The following is a 20,741-nucleotide window of genomic DNA, read 5'->3' on the forward strand; positions in this document are numbered from 1 at the left end:
CCAAGCCCTTTTCTGCAGGACTGCTCTCAATCCTTTCATCCTCCAGCCTGTACTGATGCCAGGGGTTGCCCCAACCCATATGCACTTGGCCTTGTGGAACCTTATAAGGTTCACATGGGCCCAATTCTTGAGCTTGACCAGGTCCCTCTGGATGGCATCTCATCCCTCAGGTGTGTCAACCACAGCATGCAGCTTGGTGTCATCTGAAAACTTGCTGAGGGTGCACTTGATCCCACTATGTCATTGGTGAAGATATTAAACAGTACTGGTCCCAGCACAGACCCTGAGGGACACCACTACTCATTGATCTCCATCCAGACATTGAGCTGACTACTGCCTTCTGGATATAACCATCCAGCCAACTGCTCATCCACCGAACAGTCCACCCATCAAATCCATATCTCCCCAATTTAGAGAGAAGGATGTTGTGGGGGACTGAGTCAAAGGCCTTACAGAAGTCCAGATGACATCTGTAGCTCTTCCCTTGACCACTGTTGTAGTCACTCCATCACAGAAGGCCACGAGGTTGGTCACACAGGACTTGCCCTCGGTGAAGCCATGCTGGCTGTCTTGAGTCACCTCCCTGTCCTCAGCATAGCTTGTAGGAGGAACTGTTCCATGACCTTCCCAGGTACAGAGGTGAGGCTGTCAGGTTGGTAGCTCCCAGGGTCCTCCTTTTCACCCTTTAAAAAATGGGTGCAATGTTTCCCTTTTCCAGTCACCAGGGGATTCACCAGACTGCCATGACTTTTCAAATATCATGGGCGTGGCTTCACAGCTACAGCAGCCAATTCCCTCAGGACTCCAGGGTGCATTGCATCAGGTCCCATAGACTTACATATGTTCATGTTCCTCAGGTGGTCATGAACCTGATTTTCTCTTAAAATGGGAGGGACTTCCCCCCTAGTCCCCATCCTGTAGTCCACCAACTTTGAGAGGTGTGGGAAAAGAGGTTGCCAAAGGAGATTGAGGCAAAAAAGTTGTTGAGTACCTTCAGCCTTCTCCTTGTCCACTGTCACCAGTTTGACAGTCTTGTTTATCAGGAGTGTATGCTTTCTCTGACCTTCCTTTTCCAGCTGGCATACCTGTAGAAGCCCTTATTATTCTTTGCATCCCTTGCCAACTTCAGCTCCAGCCACGCCTTGGTTTTCCTGAATGCATCCCTACACAAACAGGCAGCATCCCTGTACTCTTCCCAGGACACCTGTCCCTGCTTCCACTGCCTGTGCAAGTTCTAGTCTGTAAGTTGCCATAGTATCATTTTTTTTTTATCCGATTTTCACTGGCTTTTCTCTTAAACACCTGGTTCTTCCTTTTTCCTCCCATGTTTCCTACTGAATACTTACCTTTCCCACCAAGAAGTGTTAAGTATATTCATATTCTACAGTATTTTCTAATAGAAAATCCAATTAAGGCTAAATTTTCTCCATATAACACATGATAAAGACTTTTTCTTTTACTGGGCCAATATGTAACATGTGACATGCTCAAGGAAGAAAATAGTTGGAAATTAATTTGTTGGGAACACAAAAGAGCTACAAAAACATATGAAATGCCTGACAGAGGTCAGAAGCTTAACTTAAGAGCAAATAAATCCACAGGGATGTCACGCAAAGGAAAACCTGTTTGATTACACCTCTAAAAACAGCATGTTTCTAAGAAACAAAAGCAAATAAGACACTTGACAAAACATTGTTAGAAAACAGGTATGATATGCTGCTCTTGTAAACAGACTTGACACAATAGAAATCAGAACAAGACATCAGCTCACACAACATCTGATACCAAATCCTTCCTGGCACCTATGAGTGAAGAATGCCTTGTGTTTATCTGTGCATGTCTGACTGTCTGGCCTTGAAAATTGTCAACACCCCCATACGGCTCTTGACAGCCACAGAAGCTCCAAACCTGGAACCCATGTCACAACTTCAAAGAGACTGGATAGTTCTCACCTATGTCCAAAGATGTTACGTCTTCAAAGAGGAGGCAGAGAGAGAGAGAGAGAGAGAGAGAGAGAGAGAGAGAGAGAGAGAGGCTCGAAAAGGAAGCACTACTTTTCTAACTTTTATCAGTTTTCTATATGGGGAATCTGTTATCTCTTCAAGCTGTCCACCACCAGAAGTTTTAATTTCCTTCCTTTCCTGAAAATTGTTTGCCTTTTCCCCCCAACATGTGTGACTATTCCAATCAACCCACAAAATAAAAGGATGAATGCCAACTAACAGCAAGAGATGCCAAAAGTAACTTGCTAAGATGAAGCAGGTAAATTGAAAGACAAAACCCTAGCTGTTTGACTCATAGTTAGCCTTTGAAGCTTGAGGTTTTTTATTTCATTTTAGTATGAAGTTTAGCATAACATCCAAATGAAAGGAAATTATATTATATTGTCTATATGACAGTATTTAGTATAAACCTAATATATATTTCTCGCTGTTAATACCCAATGTACAAACATTCTCTGACCAATTTCTAACAAGCAAAAGTATAACCAGGGCCTTTCATCATTAACAACTACGCACTCTTATTCCAGGTCATCTTTAGTAAGGAAGATCAGTAGAATACAAAAGAACCATCAAAAAATTTTGTCTATACACCCTCAAATGCAAAAAAAGTATCCAATGGTCAAAATTAAGAGTCCAGGTGCAGGCTATATTTAATTTCTGAAACATTTTTACTCATTTATTGTTAATAATTAAGGCACAGGATGAGGACAAAACCCAATTTACTTGATATCACTTCTTTGAGGGGAACATTCCTACAGTACCTATCCAAATGCAACTATAATTGGAGAAAACAGAATAATTTTTGCTGACTACTGATTTCTTCTACACTGCTTTCTGTAATTGTTTACACAGCAGTAGGAATGGCTAATATTTTACACCAAAAAAGGCTGAATTTTAGGTTTTCTTCCAAATAAATGCTCATCTGAACCTCACAGCATTGTTACCCAACCATTCTGAAGAAAAGACTTGCATTATTAAAGTGCTGGGGGCTTTTGTTTTTATTTGGGGTTTTTGGTTTTGATTGGGAGCTTATTTGGTCTTGGGGTTTTTTTAATATTCACAGCATTCCTATTCCCACAGTGTTATGGACATGCCTTTTTTCCCAAATTAGACCTTGGATATTAGTGTTCTCAATTTTGCTTTAATAAAGCAAAAAAGGAAAGAATAACATTGGGGCAAATAAAGAACAATCCTAAAGCCACCACATTTCTGTTGTGTAGGGTACAAATAGACTCCAACCACACAGTAAGTTTATTAGTTTTTATTGCATAGAATGTAGCAGTATAGAAGTATAGGTGTGAAGGTTTCAAACTTGGAAATCGCTATCTTATAAAAACTTATTACACTATAAATGTCTAACCCATAGTTTTCAATACTTTAAATCAAGGCATCAGAAGAAATTCATCCTCAGCCAATACTCTGAAGGTACCAAGGAAATGTACTTGCACTTGCATTTGAAACTTGTCCTCTATTTAATATCTAATTAAGCATTAAACTATTTGTCATTGGTCGCAATGTTACATTCTCCTTTGTCAAAGCATATTTTCATTTAATTGTCATGATACTAGCTCTTTCCCCTTGTAGATTTCCCAAGGAATTCAACGTCCTAGTTATGAGCTGGAGAATATGCTTCCCAGCACAGGACTTCTACAAAGGAGTTTTAATGACACCTACAAATCAGACACACATTTTCAATCATGATAGCACTCCAAAAAAATCCTTGCTTCAATATATATAACATTTTCTTAAAATTCCAGAACAATTATTTTGAAAATGAGCTGCTGCAAAACATTCATATCACAGACATGATCACTCATTAAAAATGCGAGCACAGAATTAAGTTTAACCTACTGATTCAGAGCTGAAATAAGCCATATCCAACACCAGTATTTGTAAAGCCTTCTCTAGAAACTCTGTCCCAGATTGAAAGGATACTTTCTGAAGCAACATTTTGAACCCCATTTGCTACTCTTTCAGTTGTTCCATTATTTTACATAATTCTGTGACCAATAAGTATCAAAATATTTATAAAGCCCCATAGATTTTTAGACCAACATCTCCATTTGATAGCACTAGCCAACTGTCGTTTCTGCTGCATTATGATATCTTATCATGAAGGAATAATGTGGTATGTAAATGCTTCAAATTGATATCATTCATTTAATTTTGGAAAAATTTGTTTTATCTGGTTTACTAAAATACATTTAGACATAAACTGTTCTTCAGAGAGAAAAAAATGTAAAGCAATTATTCTAAAAGAAGTCTTAGGATAGTATACTTTTACTGCAGTAGATTTCAAAATCCTTCATATTCCATAAATATTTCATGGGGCATTCTACAAAGAAAACATGCCATTAATTTATCAGCTTTCTAACCCCACAAGATATTACTAAAGCTATTACCCATTACACCTAAAACACACAAGGGGAAACAACTGAGCCTACAAGTATTTTTATTGGAAGTACAAGCTCATCATTCTATCAGTAACAAATAAATAAAAAATAAGTCAAGAAATATTAAAGGAGTCCAAAATTTCTCTGTATGCATTATTCATTTTTGCTACAGCTGTTATTTCATTGAGATTACTGTAAACGGCTACATGAAGTGATGGCCTGCATGAACAACTTCACGATAGATATGATAAACTAGATTTACATGTTTTATGTTCCTATAACATAAATTCCTTGGATAATTTAACTACACAAAGCTGGAAAACTCTTTCAAGAGCACAGATGCACAGAACTGCAGCTCCCCCAACAGCGTGTTATAATACAAGCAGTGCATATAGAAAATAGCTTTAATAGAGGGCTTGTTATTACTATGGCAACCACAGCAACTGGTCTCCAAAATGAATAATAGCCCTGTTAGGCACTTCATTATTTTTTTTTAAGCAAACACTGCCCTTAATCTTCTCAATGGAACAAAGAGTTGTTCTGAATGCAAGCAGAAAACAGGAAATAAATTCCAATCCAGTGTTGCAAATACAGGGTAAGACCCTTTTCAATACATTTGCTATAAAAGCAGGAAAGTACATCTTGTCTGCTATTTCACATAGAAAGTCAGAGAAGCAGATGAGGTTGGTGTTAGAAGGTATGAGAATGAAAGTGAACAGAAGATTCGGAGAACTAAGGCAAAGGGAAGATTAATAAAACTGCTAAGAAAGGATTGCAGTAAGTGAAGCCCAACAGTGTAAATTACGAAATTAAGGAATAGAAAACTATTATGACAACAATTATAGTTTTACATAGCTCTCCTACAATATTCAATTTCTGTGCGTCATTAACTGTTTTTATTTTTACATTAAAGACATTCAAACAGTCTCTAACAAACTTTCCAAGTAGAACTAAGGTATCTCTCTACACAGAAACAGAGAAAACATGAAATACCACTTACAGTACCAGTTAATTAAAGGAGACAACTTTCCCACTTATTTGGAAATGACAGTATTTACTTCTCCTTTTTGGGGAAAAGATGGAAATTTGCAGTTGACCAATCAAAAGGAAGATCCAATTTTAAAGAGAACAGCCAAGTAATAACTATTTCTTGTTGGTCAATGTGATCAGCATTCCAGCCCCCCATAACTTTTCATTAAAAAAAAAAAATATTCACATGCATGTGGAACAAATAACCAAGGCATAAATTTACTTATTATAATATTAAGACTTCGTGTTATTATGAAAAAACTCCTACAAAACAAACTTTAAAAAACCAAAACACTATTGCAGTACCTACGTTCAAAAATGCAATCTGATGCTCGTCCTTCATAGTGAAACAATAGTAGAAGAAAGGCACAACTAAAATAATAGGGATTAATAGATACATGTCTGTATAAGAGCCACAAAATTCAGGCAATTATTCACAAAAGCTAGTGCTAAAGAGATTTCCCCCATTAACAAAAGAAACAAAACCAGTAAGTCTACCTGCAATGTACCTTCATTTACCACATAAGAAAAGCAAAGACTTCCTTTCTCTTTATAATTTCCCTTAGTATCCTTGGCTTGGCAGGAAAGCTGCTGACAAACTCCATGATGTACAGAACAAAGAGGATCCTGATCAGGCAAAGAATTTCACATGGAGTATAGCTAACAAACTACAGTTCTGCTCTTGAACCACTTCCTCCATATGCATTCAAAGTTGACTTTGGGAAAGTCAAATAAAAAAGCTGGCAATCTGGCAAAATTAATTAATTCAACTGGTCATCCAAAGTAGTTTACAGATTGCCTGCTGAATTTGGCTCTTTCTGTTCATATTAATACACTGAATTCCATACCACTTTCAGGCATCTGACATTTTAGTATTTCCTGCCTCTGATGAGCTAATGGCTGCCTATCAGCACAAAGTGAGACACTACTAGTAGTTCATTCCTTGTAAACGTTTCATGGATTTGGAGAGACAGGAAACAAGCCTGAATTTCAGTTTGTGGTCAAGCACTAAGGTAGAAAAGCTGAATTTAGCTTACAATTCACAAAAAATGAATATACCATGAAAAATCCTTTTATTCTCATTTTAGTAGTCAGCATTAACCAAGAACAAACACCTAGCTGTCAAAGAACCTCATCTATACCTAAAATCAAAACAATATTTCCCACACAATCACTGGAGTAAAGACTCAGTTAAAGTTAGAGCTACACATTCTTTTAAACATTCAGGATAGGGTTTAGAAGTTTTTCCCTAATTTCCCACCTCTATTACATCAAATTCCTGTAAAAAATGTGGGGTTAAACCACAACAAAAGCTAGCTCATAACTTCTAATCCATATAAGGTTTTCTCACTTAACTGCAAACACAATTACATCTCCAGAGTAGTTGTCCAATGTTGCTAAAACACACGTGAGGGCATATCTAACCAATAATCAGTATCGGGAAGGCAACATAGCATAAATACAATGAAACATGTTCCATTGTGACTACCTTCCCAAGCAATAACTGTTTTATATAGATATATATATCTTCCAGCTCTGGACTTCTGGCTAATGAAGTAACTAACTACAACTTAAGTTTATTTTTTTTTTTAAACAGTGGAAGAGATGGTACCAAGAATTATACTTCCTTGAGCCTTGATAAACTGACTTATAAGCAGGATGTGTCACTCATTATAACACATAAATTGCTAATCCTGATGTTCAAAAGCTTGAGGACCCATAGAAAGTTCAAAGTTCTCAATAGCCTTGTTGGTGACATTCCTAGTAAATTCATCCCCTGCTGTGCTGTCTGCAGGATGGTGTGGGAAGCAGCCAAGGCTGATCCATGAGAGAGTCTGTGCCTACCACAGGGAACACTGATCTTCTCACCCCAATCTCTTTTATTATGATAATGCAGATGTCACACTGTGTCTGTGTAAGTTCAGTTTTCGTGATGATACCAGGAAGGAAAGGGAGACAACACAGAGAAGAAAAATAAATTTTAAAAAAAGACAGAAAATCTACAAGAATACTTCATCATACAGTACCTTTTTTTCTCTCAGCTCATTCAGAGTAAAATGTCCCTCTGAATCATACTGTCTATCATACAGCTCTGACTTAAAGATGATATTTGAACATCTGATCACAAATCAATACGAGGGGTATGTGACCCCTAAAAACTCTGCTAAAACTTTGACAGAAAAACACTTTTAATTAATGAATTTTGCAGTCTGTAGTAGAATGCTGTCTAATTCCCATTTTTTTCAGTGATCAGTTAGTGGTAACTACTAAGTTAATTTCGTGTATACACTAGAATTTGCATGATACTTCCATGTTTTCTTGGTGGGTTGGTTTTTTTTTTTTCTTTTTTTGGTTGGTTTGGTTGTGGGCTTTCTGGTTGGTTGGTGGGGGTTTTTTTTAACAGTAATCCCTTAACATCAGCTGATCTTACAGTCCCACTGTAATGATCTATATCTAAACCCATTTGGAAACAGAATTGGTACAGAATTCTACTCTTGCTGAAAGGAATCTATTGTCACGTGTATAACATAAGGGTTTTAAAGACTGGGCTAAGAGCGCATTTATCTGAGTGGTGTTCCGATCAACAGTTTTAACCTAGAACACTCTCTGTGGTCTTCAACACAAAAAGAAACAGTTCTACTCCCTATGCCATGTTGTTGCAATTGATATTAACAAAAATCAAGTAACTTTACAAGAGAAATACACCCTCCAGAGACAAACTACACAAAATCCTCTCAAAATTGTTCCAAGAACGACTAGTTACAATGAAAACTAATAGATTAGTACATTCAAATTGAAATATCCCACTAAAGCAGTAATCAGAATAAAAGCTTGATTATTATGTGAACCCGCAAGTTATTAGATCAAGCCCTAGAAAATAGGAAGACAAAATACTAACCCAGCAAAAAGCAATTAATAAGGAATCATTTATGGATATTTAGAACCGATTTCTTTCAGACGATTTTTAATTAAAAAAAAAAAAAAGGTTTTCCAAAGCCTGCTACAGTGCTGACCTTTTTCTATTAGTCTTGTTTAGAACCTGAAAAGACAAGCATGTTCTACAGGTAACAAGCTAACTACAACGGAGCAGGAATCAAAGAGGACACCTCTCAGTGATAATAGTTTGAAAAGATAGATACGACTAATGGCATGTCACACGAAGCAGTGGTGGGACACATGTTCACTTTATGCTCTATGTCAACAAACTGGAAGCAGAATAAGCATGAATGTGATCCACTAATTCAAAACTGCAGGGGGCAATACGACTCTAAATGACATGGATGGACTAGGAACATAGAGATATATCACTATGCAGTAAAATTAATGAAGCTAGGAACAAAATTAATCAAGTTAATTTCAATTAATGCATTTTGTAGTTATTCAAACATTTCAATAACATGAGTTAGACAAACAATTATAAGTGACATAACAGACTGCTGTTACTATATTTATGAACCATAAATAAAAGATCATTACTATCTTTAATCAGCTTTAATATACATCTAGAATGTCTGCAACAATGCAGATCACCACAATAGGAAAAAGACAAATCTAAAGTTTTCCTCCCAAATTTAATTTCTAGACACCCACACTAGAATACTTTTATTATAGCACAGAGGCAGGCAACCGGCTGTTGTTATGAAATAATCTGAGATTCCACCATATATAATACCTGTAAAATTATAGCATTAATTTTTGCCATCAGATTAATCAAAGGTTTAGTTATTCTTTATAAGTAAGGTACGTCTTCACCAGCAAGTGCTCCACCAACCAAGATGCAGAAAGTAAAGGCAGAGACTGGGAGAATGAAGAACTGCCCACTGTAGGAGAATATCAAGTTCAAAACCATCTAAGGAACCTGAAGGTGCACAAGTCCACTGGACCTGATGAGATGCATCCACAGGTCCTGAGGGAACTGGCAGATGAAACATCTAAGCCACTACCCATCATATTTGAGAAATCGTGGCAGTCCAGTGAAGTTCCCGCTGACCAGAGAAGGGGAAACATAACCCCCATTTTTAAAAAGGGAAAAAAAGGAAGACCCAGGGAACTACAGGCCAGGTAGTCTCCCCTCTGCACCTGACAAGATCATGGAGTGGATCCTCCTGGAAACTAAGCTAGGGCACATGGAAAATAAGGAGGTGATTGGTGACAGCCAACATGGCTTCACTAAGGGCAAACTGACCTGACAAATTTGGTGGCTTTCTACGACAGGGTTACAGCGTCGGTGGACAAGGGAAGAGCCACTGACATCACCTACCCGGACCTGCAAAGCATTTGACACTGTCTCGCACAACACCCTTGTCGCTAAATTGGAGAGATATAAGTAAATTGAAGATATGAATGCTTTCCCATTTTCATGCATGCTTTTATAGTGCCTTCTACTATTTTTACCAAGGTATTATGTTAAACCTTCAATATGTTATTTTGTTCAACTCTGAATACATTGTAACTAAGTAGAAAGAAAGTCACCTTAGCAATAACAACCTTACATCTTAAGAAATTAGTTGTTTTGACTTTGAAAAGTTATATATATATATATATGTGCTATGTTGCACAAGAGTAGCATTACAATGTTATGAAGCTTTATTAAGAGAACACAAAACACCAACCTGTTTGCTGTTTGATTTAAATAAACATGTTTCTGACATCCAGTTATATACTCATTAGCTATATGTGTATACAGAAAGCAGAAAATTAGTTCATTTGAAGTTAAAGGAGGAGTTAAGGAAGTGCTTTAATACGTTATTCTTTAAACTGATATTACAAAACCCATCACACATCTGCTACGCTGAGGTTAGAAGTATGAGATAACTTGTTTGTTGTTGTAAGTCAGTCTGATTTTATCAACATAGTTTGCTTACATTGTGTTTGCTCAGTAAACAGCTCCCTAAAGCATTGTATGAGATTACTTAAAAACACAAATCTAAGAAATTTAATAGAATTAAACTTAAATTAGAAACCAGATAGTGGTAAAAGTAATGTCCCTCTCAAACATGTCACCAGTAGTCTGCTGAAGAAAAGAGGAATTTCTTCTCAGAGATACTCGCCCTACACTGTTTTACTGAAGTCTCATCCACCCTCCTCTTAAAGGAACCAATTGTTTGCAAAGGATTCTGCAAGCACAGAACCATCTTCATTCAGTAATACAAGGTCTGTTACAAGGAAAGACAAGTCCTGAAATGAAGTAGATCTACATCAAATTGACTGCAAGACAAGCATAAGCACAGGTTGATTGCACAAAACTAGTGTAAATTGTTCTCTCTGAATAACCTGGCATGCAGTACCAGGAGCGGGAAACTATGCAGACAGAGGCCCTAAAGTCTACTCTGCGGTCGTCTATTAAACACAGCTGTACTGCTACCTCCAGTCCTATCCCACTTTCCAAATTTGCACCCAGTATTCCTCAATATGATCTGATTGACAGAGGTTAGCACTCAAGTCCCTCTCAAACCAAAACTGCTTCTTACAACAGGCTCCTTCTACCAGCCCATATTTCTTGCCGTAACATGCCTGTTTAGCAGCTTTCATTCCGTAATTTCAACTTTATGAGATTATCTCCCCATTGTTTGCATCATACTACTACTTGAATGCATATCGTCAGAGCTCTTGAATACCTCTCTCCTGCAGCACAAATCATATACCTAGAAGTAACATTTCTATAGAAATTTTTTTTTTCATATAGCTAACTACTCTTGACATCCAATTCACATTATACTTTCCCCATTTATATTAGAGGTGTTAATGGCATAGCAATAGTCAACTAAAAAGTGCCAAATGGAAATAAGGCGTATTTTTTGCATCTGTTTATCATGCAAACAACAAAAATGCCTGCAGGACAGAGCAGTAGTGTATGTTAGGAGGGCTTAAGGGAAGACTCAGAACAACTACAAGGGCAATTATAAATTACAAGAGTGAGTTTATTAGTTCAGCTCTACAAAGTATTAAAAATGAGTTAAGGGCACTTTTGAGCCATGGAATAGGCTCTTTATTCATATATAAGAGTTATGTAACCTAAAAAAAAAAATTCTTTTATATTGTCAGAATTCTGGAGTGTTTTTATTTCTTCCTTTCCTAGCTCATGTTCTCAGATTGTTCCTCACACTAGTAACTGTGTATGCAAACATCCGATGTATAAAAATATACAGAGAAACTTTGAGAATGCTTCTGTCCTACATTTATGTAGTATTTATCAGTGGATTCATATCCCAGTTGTAGTCTATACCTAGTATATTATTTTGCTCAGTATATAATTTGATGGAGTTGACAGAACCTACCTATTTCCATAACTTCAAAATACCCAACGTATAGACCAATCTGAACCTCAAAATCTATTGGTGGACTTTAACAGCTAAAATAATCTTCACTTCCAAATTCATATGCATAATCCATCTTTTTGAGAGTTTTCTTGTGAAACAACATGCTTCTTCACGACCTCTAGTTGGCATACAAGATTAGCATTGCATTTTACACTATCTTGATAGGATAATGATTATTCAAGTGTGACTGAAAGGATTTCAAGGTCATTTGCGTTACTTTGTGTTCTTAGACCGTGTTCATTTCTCATGTTATGATAAGAGAAAAGCCTTGGGTTGAAAATGTACATGACTCTTTCAGTTCCAGATTGATTTATTTTCATATTGCTTTGAAAGGACTCGTCGCATAATCTCTGTCAACAATATGCAAAACTGTATCAAGAAAACAAAATCAACATAAATACTTTACTTCTACTACTACTACTTCCAAGAAAAACCAAGATTACTACTTGTAGAAATTAATAGAAATATGTGCTAAAACGTCTCCAATGCAACTACTCACTATTTCATCATGACAAACAAAACTCAACTATCTGTGGATCTACCACAAAACAAAGACTGACACATACCACAATGTCACCCACACTCAAAGAGAATGAGCCAGGTGCCACAGAAAAGCTACCTGTACCTTCATTACTCACTACAAATATTAGCGCTCTACCTTAGTCCATTTTCAGTATTATTCTAAAGAAAAAAAAAAAAAAACAAAAAACAAAAAAAAACAGCCCAAACCACCACAATATGGTCATATGTATATACATGTTTATATATATGTATGTATGCATATACACACCTTCCCTAATATATACATATAATGTAGTCCAAGCACTACCATCACATATGATCTACTAGTAATAGCTTCACAATCATCAAAAGTTTGCATGTCATCAATAAAGAGTTCATTTCTTTCACAAAGAAAAATCACAAATTATTTATAGATATATTATGAAATGCTACTGGATATATCCCAGATACAAGAGTCAAAATATTTATATCAAAAAAATCAAAACTGGACTTAAAATTCTAATTCACAACTTTAAATCTTGTACTCATCACAGTTTGTACAGCAAGAGAAAGAACAAGCTTCCTGTAAACAGACATAGAAAAGGCATTATTTAGTGATATCTACAGGAAAGAATATTGAGAGCTTACTAGATATTTTTCACATTTTAATATCAAGAGCAATGTACTCAAATTTCATATTCCTATGTATATTTCTCTGTGAGATTTAGAGAGTTCAACAGCAAAAAACAAACCCAGCTTGTTTAAACAACACTGACTCAACTCTCACCGCAGTAAGGGTTGCTGCACTCCTAAAACGAGCGGAAATTTAATTTTACTCCCTTTCAAAATATTTTACTTTAATCCCTAAATTTGATTTACTGGAAAAATATTCCCACTTCATTAGACAGTAAAAGTGAAAGATAGGTTTAAATTAAACTTCTTTTTCCCGTCTGACTTTTTAACCTTATGTAACAAAGATTTCTACCTCTACAACATTATTAAAAGTTATATGAGTTTTCATGTCAGTCACAATCACACAGCTCATAACATCTGTTGATCAAAGGGAGAAAAACTGATATTTGATTCTCCTTTTCAAGCTTAGAAAAAATATGTAATTTGCTTTAACACCTCAGAGTTTATTCACAGTTGCATTTTATAAGAATGTCCTATAACTCACTGAAGTGTTAAGTCTCATCTTGGTAGTATTGTTTCCATAGTTCTACTTTGCTAGCATCAATCTCACAAGACACAGCACAAAGGAAAAAAAAAAAATGTGGAAAAAAAGCCACAAGTTGGACTACATTATATTGAAGTCTCATGGCAACTACAGGGCAGGAAAGCGTCAATTCAAGAACTGCAAACATGCAGTTTCTACTTCCTTCCATAAGAGTTTCCTGCAGATATCTTCCAGTATCGTCTGGCTCAAAGTCATTTTCTTAATTATTTTCACAAATTCCTACCTCAAAGTTACCAGCCAAGTTTTCCAATGCAGTGTACTATTTCTACTTGCTCTAGATTTTCACTTGGGATACACAAAGCCATTTGATTCTGTGATACCCTCTCAGCACTTGTATTTACTATTCAGCAGTTAAAATCCAGTGCACAAAGGGAACAGGCAAGTTATCTGACAAAACATTTGTTTTCACATTAACATGTTGTCAGCATTCACAGATGAAACACAGAACTACTGTATCAGTCTGCGAACATGAAGAATGCTCACTGAGTAGACAAGCAGTAATACTTCCACGCCTCATCATTTTTCACATTCATATTTCTAAGCATGAGAACCATTCTTATGCTGCATGCTGTTCCATTATCAGGTATTAACACTACACATAGCTAATTATTCTTCGGGTTTTTCCTCCAGAGATTAGTCCAGGAGGAAGAAACAATGTGAGAAAGAAGAGAACAAAACGACACCTAATACCCTACATATTAGTAGGATGTATGCAAATTGCATATTACAGGCATGAACATTACAACCACTCAATTTTATTTTGTCTTTCTTTTGCAAGATCAATTCTAAATGTTGAAAGGATTAGATCCTAACCAAACCATCAGGCAGAACAGTAGTACATCAAACAGGAAAACTTTATAGTTAGAGAATAATTTAGATATAATTCATAGCTCCTACAAGAAATACTCACCAAGATCTGTATTGGGGCCAGCAAGTAGCTGTTTAAATTTGTCTAATCGGGATGCTTCTCTTTCAGTTAATGCAGGAGCAGCTGAGGTATTACAGTCTGCCATTCCACTCACCAAGGGAGGTGTGGAAGTTTGTGGAAGGGACTGTGATCTCTGCATGGAATAATTTTCACTAGCATTATCTGAAGGGAAGAAACAGAAGAACAGTTAGCCTTAGCTAGTGACAAGGCAACTAATAATTTGAATTTCTAAATTTAAAATAGAAATATGTTTTGGAGAAATGTAAAGTCAATTATAGCACAAGTCTGGACTTCATATGGCTTGGATTTAGCAGGAGGAGCATTCCTCTTCCAAGCAGTATTCCGCAATTAAAACACATCAATTAGAGATCATACTAACAGCATGGCTAGCTGATTTCTAAAATCTCTGTGCTACTGAAAGCTGTTTCTATCACCCTCATTGTTCTAAAAATAATAAAAAAAAAAAAAACACCACATCAAAAAACAGGACAATCATTGCAACTGGTTACTTTATACATAAAACACAGACCAGATCACATGAGGATGAACCTTCCAGTCCACATACATGGTTTTCTCCAGTTTTTCAGTACACTTCATATAGTAGCATTTTAATAACAATTTTTCACAACAGTAGGAATACTATTAATTGCATATATCTTGGTGCAGTTAACCATTAAAATACATCAAATAGTGCAACTTCCTTTCAAAAATGAGTATGTATTAAGGCTGAAAACAAAAACCTTGAATTACTCTTCCCTCACCTATGTATTTCCCACACGCATGCTTTACAGTTTAGTACGGCATGCAGTATCTTCCTCAAATAAATCAATATTGATTAATAATATATTTCTGTGGTATTAAGAAAAGGTTGGAAAGGAGTTACTGTCTTAAAGGGCAAATATTATAGCTCTCCTCATTTGATTTTCAACATCTTTTTAATTTTTTTAACATACCTGATGAACTTGATGTATGACCTTCACTGACTGATTTAATAAGCCTATTATCACCACATGCTATTGAAGTCAGCTCTGCAGATTCTACTTGTTTTTCTTCCTGTAGATGTTCTTCCTGAAATTTATGCTGTTCTTGTAGCTTGCTGTGATTCTGAATTACTTTGTGAGCTGTTTCCATGACCACTTCTGTATTTAAGTTTTCAGCAGCTATTGCTAAGAGTTCATCATCATCATCCCCAAGATCCCAAGCATCACTTGTGTTACTTTCAAATTCTTGGAAGGTGCTGACTTTCTTTAGTTTCACTGGAGTTGTAGGTGGCTTTGAACCTGGTTTTATCAAGCTGTTCAAAAGCAAATATACAATATTTAGAGAGCTAGTAATGTAAGCAAAACACTATGGACAGGGCCAAAACACAAAAGTGTTACATGATATAGGTAGAATATATTATATAGGTAGAAAATATTTAGATCATTCCACTCATGTTACTGCTACATCCACCCACGATAACATATAGCTGAATATGCCTGAGAATAAGGGCACGTAAAAACTGACTCTTCTTGGCTTTGAATAGAAGCTGAACAAATCCTTCCCTTGTCTTAAAAAAACAAAACAAAAATGAAAAATTTCAACCCCAAAGACAAATAAAAGAAATAGTTTATAACACAGACAGGACACATTGCACTTCTCTTGATTCATAAACTTCTGTAGAGATTTCAAGGCCTTTCAGTGAAATTGATGTTTAACAACACAGGATCAGTAATCAAGTCTACTCCTTAGTCAGCATAAGCAATTATGTAATACAATCACTGTCATAAACAAATCAAGTCTCACCTTAAAACTCATTAAATCTACCATTCCTCCCTGTTCAAGCACTCAAGCACAGATTTGCTTCAGAACTTTGCTTTTATAGGCAGGATAGTTCCTCTAGTTACTAGCCTAAATGTACCCTGATCAGCTCCTAACCTTTTGTCCCTCTGTCAACACACAGTATAAGAAAGATGAACCAAGTATCCCTCCCTAGCTTGACACTTGCTCTCACTTACAGCAATGCAAAGCAACCACACTTCCCTTTAGATTTCAGCTAAATAAGGCTTGAAGTTGAGAGTTTCACAATCTGCTCAGAAAAAAAAAAAAAAAAAAAAAAAAGCTACTGCCATTAACTTAATCACCCTTTCTGACCATCCCTGTCTTCCCACCTGTGCTACTTCATCTTTTCTTCTGTTAGGACAAAGCAGCCAGAATTGGAAATCAGAGAAAGCTCTCGCACAGTCTTCATACAATGTCAGTAATGTTTCTGTTACAGCAAATATCTTCTCTAACAAGTGTTACAGCACTTTCACCCAACTTGTCATTATTGTCTAAAATAGACAAAAATAGGTCTTTCTCCTCTTCTGTCATCATAATTTCAAGAAATATTAGGTTTGAAATACTAGGTTTTGTTACTGGATCTCTCTTTATAACTCCACATTTTGAACCAATTCATCCCATTCCTTTTTCTTCAGTCCTCAAGATCACACATTTCAACTGCTTTAAACTCTGTATCCTCTGAAAATTAACTATCACGTTTACTTCACATGTCATTTCAGACCAGCTCTTAAAAAAAATCCACCAGAAGTATGACCTCCTTGCAAGCCAACACTTTTCCTTCTAACATTATTTTTTGCCCTTACTGCTTTGGGCCATTCATCTCATTGGTCACACAATTCTCCCAAAATTTTCCCATACACCAACATTTTAACAGTAATGTTGGTTTCAAAGGATTTGTGAAATTTACCGATAACCCAGAAACAACTTTCTAATTAACAAAGTTTATTTTAAACTGTTTTTCAAAAAAAGACAAAGAAAAATATAAAAAGAAGCTGTCAGAATGCAGCATTTTGCTAACCACCTCAGCCATAAAGAGACAAAAATCATTCACTTACATTAGTTGTGCATTATCAGCAATAAAATTATTTGGTTACTAACGATGTTTAACATAATGTTGCCATTTTCATGCACACTGTGTTCTGATATCCAATAATCATGATCTAAGACAATAAATTTTTAAGTCACTGTATAATCTATTCTACCTACTGTCTTCTCACTCACAAGCAAAATGCCCAACTTAGCCTCAAAATAAACTACACCACAACCTGACTCTTTAGTCTTGTAGATAAACAAACAAATAAAGCCATTCCATTAACAGAAAAGATGCATACAGGAAAACTACTTAGACCTGAGTTGTAAACTTCAGCTGCTAAATTAAGATTACTATTTACCATACAATTTCTAATGTATAAAGCACTGCAGACACACAATAAAAGCTGGCAATCTATGCTAATTAAGAACTGAACAGCTAATTTATTGTTCCCAATATGGTAAGCAACAGGAACTCACAAAAGAAAAATTAGAACAGAGAAGTCGAGACCATGACAAAAATTGAAAAAGGAATATTAACAATAAGCTTTATAGCCAACAGGGAAGAAAAAGAAGACAGAAGGAATAAATTTAAATATTGGAATATTTAAATATTAGGTTAACTTACGTTCCATGCAATAATGGATCAAAAGGCGGATGCTGAGCTCCATACACATGTTGAATACTAAAGGAAAAGAAAGAGTTATTACAAAAATTGTAAAAACATTTGGGGTTTGTCTGTGTATTAAATAAATTGTCAATAACAAACAGAACTGAAGCGTTCCAACATTTTTCCATTTCAAAGAATCCCATATACCACTAAAAATAATGAAGCTGAAATTGAAGTACCTACTAAAAAGTAACTTAACAAAAATCATATATTTGCGAAACGAGAACTCTTTTTGAGGTCTAGGCTAACTCAGGCTGACTTATTTTTCTGACCAGGAATTAAAACAGGAAAAAAAGTTAACTCCGCAATAAGAATCTACACTGCTTTTAAACTCTTTCTCTTTTCTGATTTATCATTTCTTCATTTATACCTTGCAAGCCAGTCAATTCTTAACTGTTACTAAAGTACAAGGCTGATAAATTTAAAGAAAAATGCAAAAGATGGCATGTTAGAGAATAAAAGCCATAGGAGTATAAAAAACAAATGCTTTGAAATAAATCAGCTTCCAAAGACAGACTTATTCACTGTAACATTACAAAACAGCCTGTTACTGTGTGAATAATAAAACTCTCTACAAACTAAAAGTTAATTTCCTCCCAGATTTCAGCTATCAAATTATTTCATAAACAAAAATAATCCACAAAAAACATATCAAAATTTACACATGGCTTCATAATGGAAATTATTACTACAAAACTCTCTGATTGCAACAGGAACAGATCATCTACAACATTAACCTCTACCTAAACCTGCACTAAAAACCACATAAAAGGAGACAAACATGACCTCCTGAACTCAAAACCATCTCCAAACCATAAACATAAACAAGTCCAACCTTAGTAAATCTGAGATAGAACCAAGCGAAAAAAATCTGCAGTCATAACAATTTTTCAGAGATGCTTAGACTACTACAGGGGCAGTATTAACAGTAGTGAAATTAGCCCTAGAGATAACTGAAAGTGGTGGTTTATAAACTCTACCGATTTTTATGTGATTCCATGCAAATCAAAAAGTCAGCCCACCACCAGTCTTTCTACACAACTGTACACCATACACTCCATGGTCAAGTCTCAGAAGTCTGCTCTACACTCACTTGAGGGTCAGGTGTCACTTTCCATTTTGTCATACAGACAGAATCTGCCTTTTCCTTCAGACACTCTGAATGACCATGATGGGAAACCACCCAAATAAAAAGCAATGGCAAGCCTCTCAGTGCCATAAAAAAAAAAAAAAAAAGCACATTCTTACAGTGTGCTTGTATTTTCATACGCCTTCAGTTGCCTGCTAATTAATTAACTGTAACTATTCATAGACCCTGTGTAATCAAAGAAGGTTAAACGGATTTTACTTCTAAAGGAGTCAGCAAAGGTACAAAATAAGTTGAGAGACAAGAACGGTCTGACGGAAAACATTAGTTTATAACTAGAGAAACAAAACCACTATTAGTGAGTGCCTGTGAGTAACTGAGAATGGAAAAAGTTAAGTGATGAACAAAAATGTTGAATTCCGGTAGATGGGATGAAGTATAAAACCACTATTCTCCGCGAACTAAGAATACGTATCATTCTTACAAAAAGAACATTCAAAACTGAATTACTTTACTGTGAGAACAGTTTAGGGAGGGGAGCAGAGAATGTTATTGTTAAATAATCACCTGAACGTGCGTTCCCAGCCCGATATCATGGTCAGAATTAATGTGACTTCGGGGATGTATTCCCAGAAAATTTTTGAATAGGAGACTATACTTCTTTCCAGGGAATCCACCCCCAAAGTCACATTAACTCTTTTGACCACGAAGCCAGGCTGGGAACGCGCGTTCAGATGGTTATTTCACAACTTTTCCGATACAAGTGACAACTAACGCGTACCGAGACCACCAGCAGCCTTCGACCAGCTAACCGGAGACGCCCAACACTGAAACACTCCGGGCAGGGAACTAACGAGAGAGAACCGAGGGAGGGACGGAGAGGCCCAAACCAACCGCCCGGCTGCGGGCGGCGACCGCCCGGACACGCTCCCTGCGGAGGCCACAGGGGCTCCGGGCGAAGTCAGCGGCCGAGGCGGCAAGGGCGCGGTGCCGGGGGGAGAAGGAGGCGGCAGGGACGCGGTGCGAGGGGAGAATGAGGCGGGACGGGCCCAGCGGCCGCCACCGGGAGCCTCCGCCCGGCAGCCCCGACCCGCCCGCCAGTCCCGCTCACCTGCCCGGCACCTTCGCGCCGCTCCGCTTCCAGAACTGCTTCCTGCCCGCGTCGCTCGCCATGGCGCCCGTCACCTCATCCCCTTCCCGGCAGCGCGGCTCCCAACCCGCTCCCTCAAGCTTCACTCCCCCCCATTCGCTTCCACAGGAACGGGACTGAGCGCCGCCATCTTGGGACCAGGAAACAACCCCGCTCCTCATTCGCCCCTCCAGGCGGCCTGGCAGCTTCGGCCAACCAGAAGTGAGAGTGCTGCCGGGTGGCTCAGGTTGGGCCAATCGCAACGAGGAAGAGTCGGGTGGGAAGCGCCTGGGGCAGAAGCAGCCGCGGTGGCGGCGCGGCTGGGCCCGCTCCTTCTGGCGTGGCGGCAGCTCCGCGGGGCTAGCGGCAGCCTGGCCGGCCCGGGGAGGTCGGTGGGGCGGGCGAGGGAGCAGCTGCCAGCGGCGGGACTGCGCCGGGAGCCTCCCTTCCCTCTCCTTGTCATGGTGTGTGAGGGACCTGCCTGTAGCGATACAGAAAGTTGCTCTTGGTTCCTGTCAGTGATTAATTGAAGTATTCCCATAAAGTCAGTTTTTACTTCGTGATGCTCTGGGTGTGATGCTTTTAGGCTTTTAC

General features: G+C 37.4%; 1 protein-coding gene across 2 annotated transcripts in view; it reads right to left on the bottom strand.

The window, feature by feature from the left end:
- TBC1D22A (TBC1 domain family member 22A) overlaps positions 1-20,316 on the bottom strand; it is a 185,967-nt gene extending 165,651 nt beyond the window's left edge. For both annotated transcript variants that reach the window (XM_042792451.1, XM_042792452.1), the window contains exons 1-4: positions 20,130-20,316; positions 17,890-17,946; positions 15,365-15,705; positions 14,394-14,573 (exon numbers count right to left, since the gene is read on the bottom strand). In XM_042792451.1, coding sequence (XP_042648385.1) covers positions 14,394-14,573; positions 15,365-15,705; positions 17,890-17,946; positions 20,130-20,191 — 640 coding nt within the window. In that variant the 5' untranslated portion in view covers positions 20,192-20,316. The remainder of the gene's footprint in view (positions 1-14,393; positions 14,574-15,364; positions 15,706-17,889; positions 17,947-20,129) is intronic.
- Positions 20,317-20,741: the final 425 nt, after the last annotated feature.

Source organism: Tyto alba, unplaced genomic scaffold (assembly GCF_018691265.1).
Source record: "Tyto alba isolate M040663 unplaced genomic scaffold, T.alba_DEE_v4.0 Super-Scaffold_2, whole genome shotgun sequence".
Lineage (NCBI taxonomy): Eukaryota > Metazoa > Chordata > Aves > Strigiformes > Tytonidae > Tyto > Tyto alba.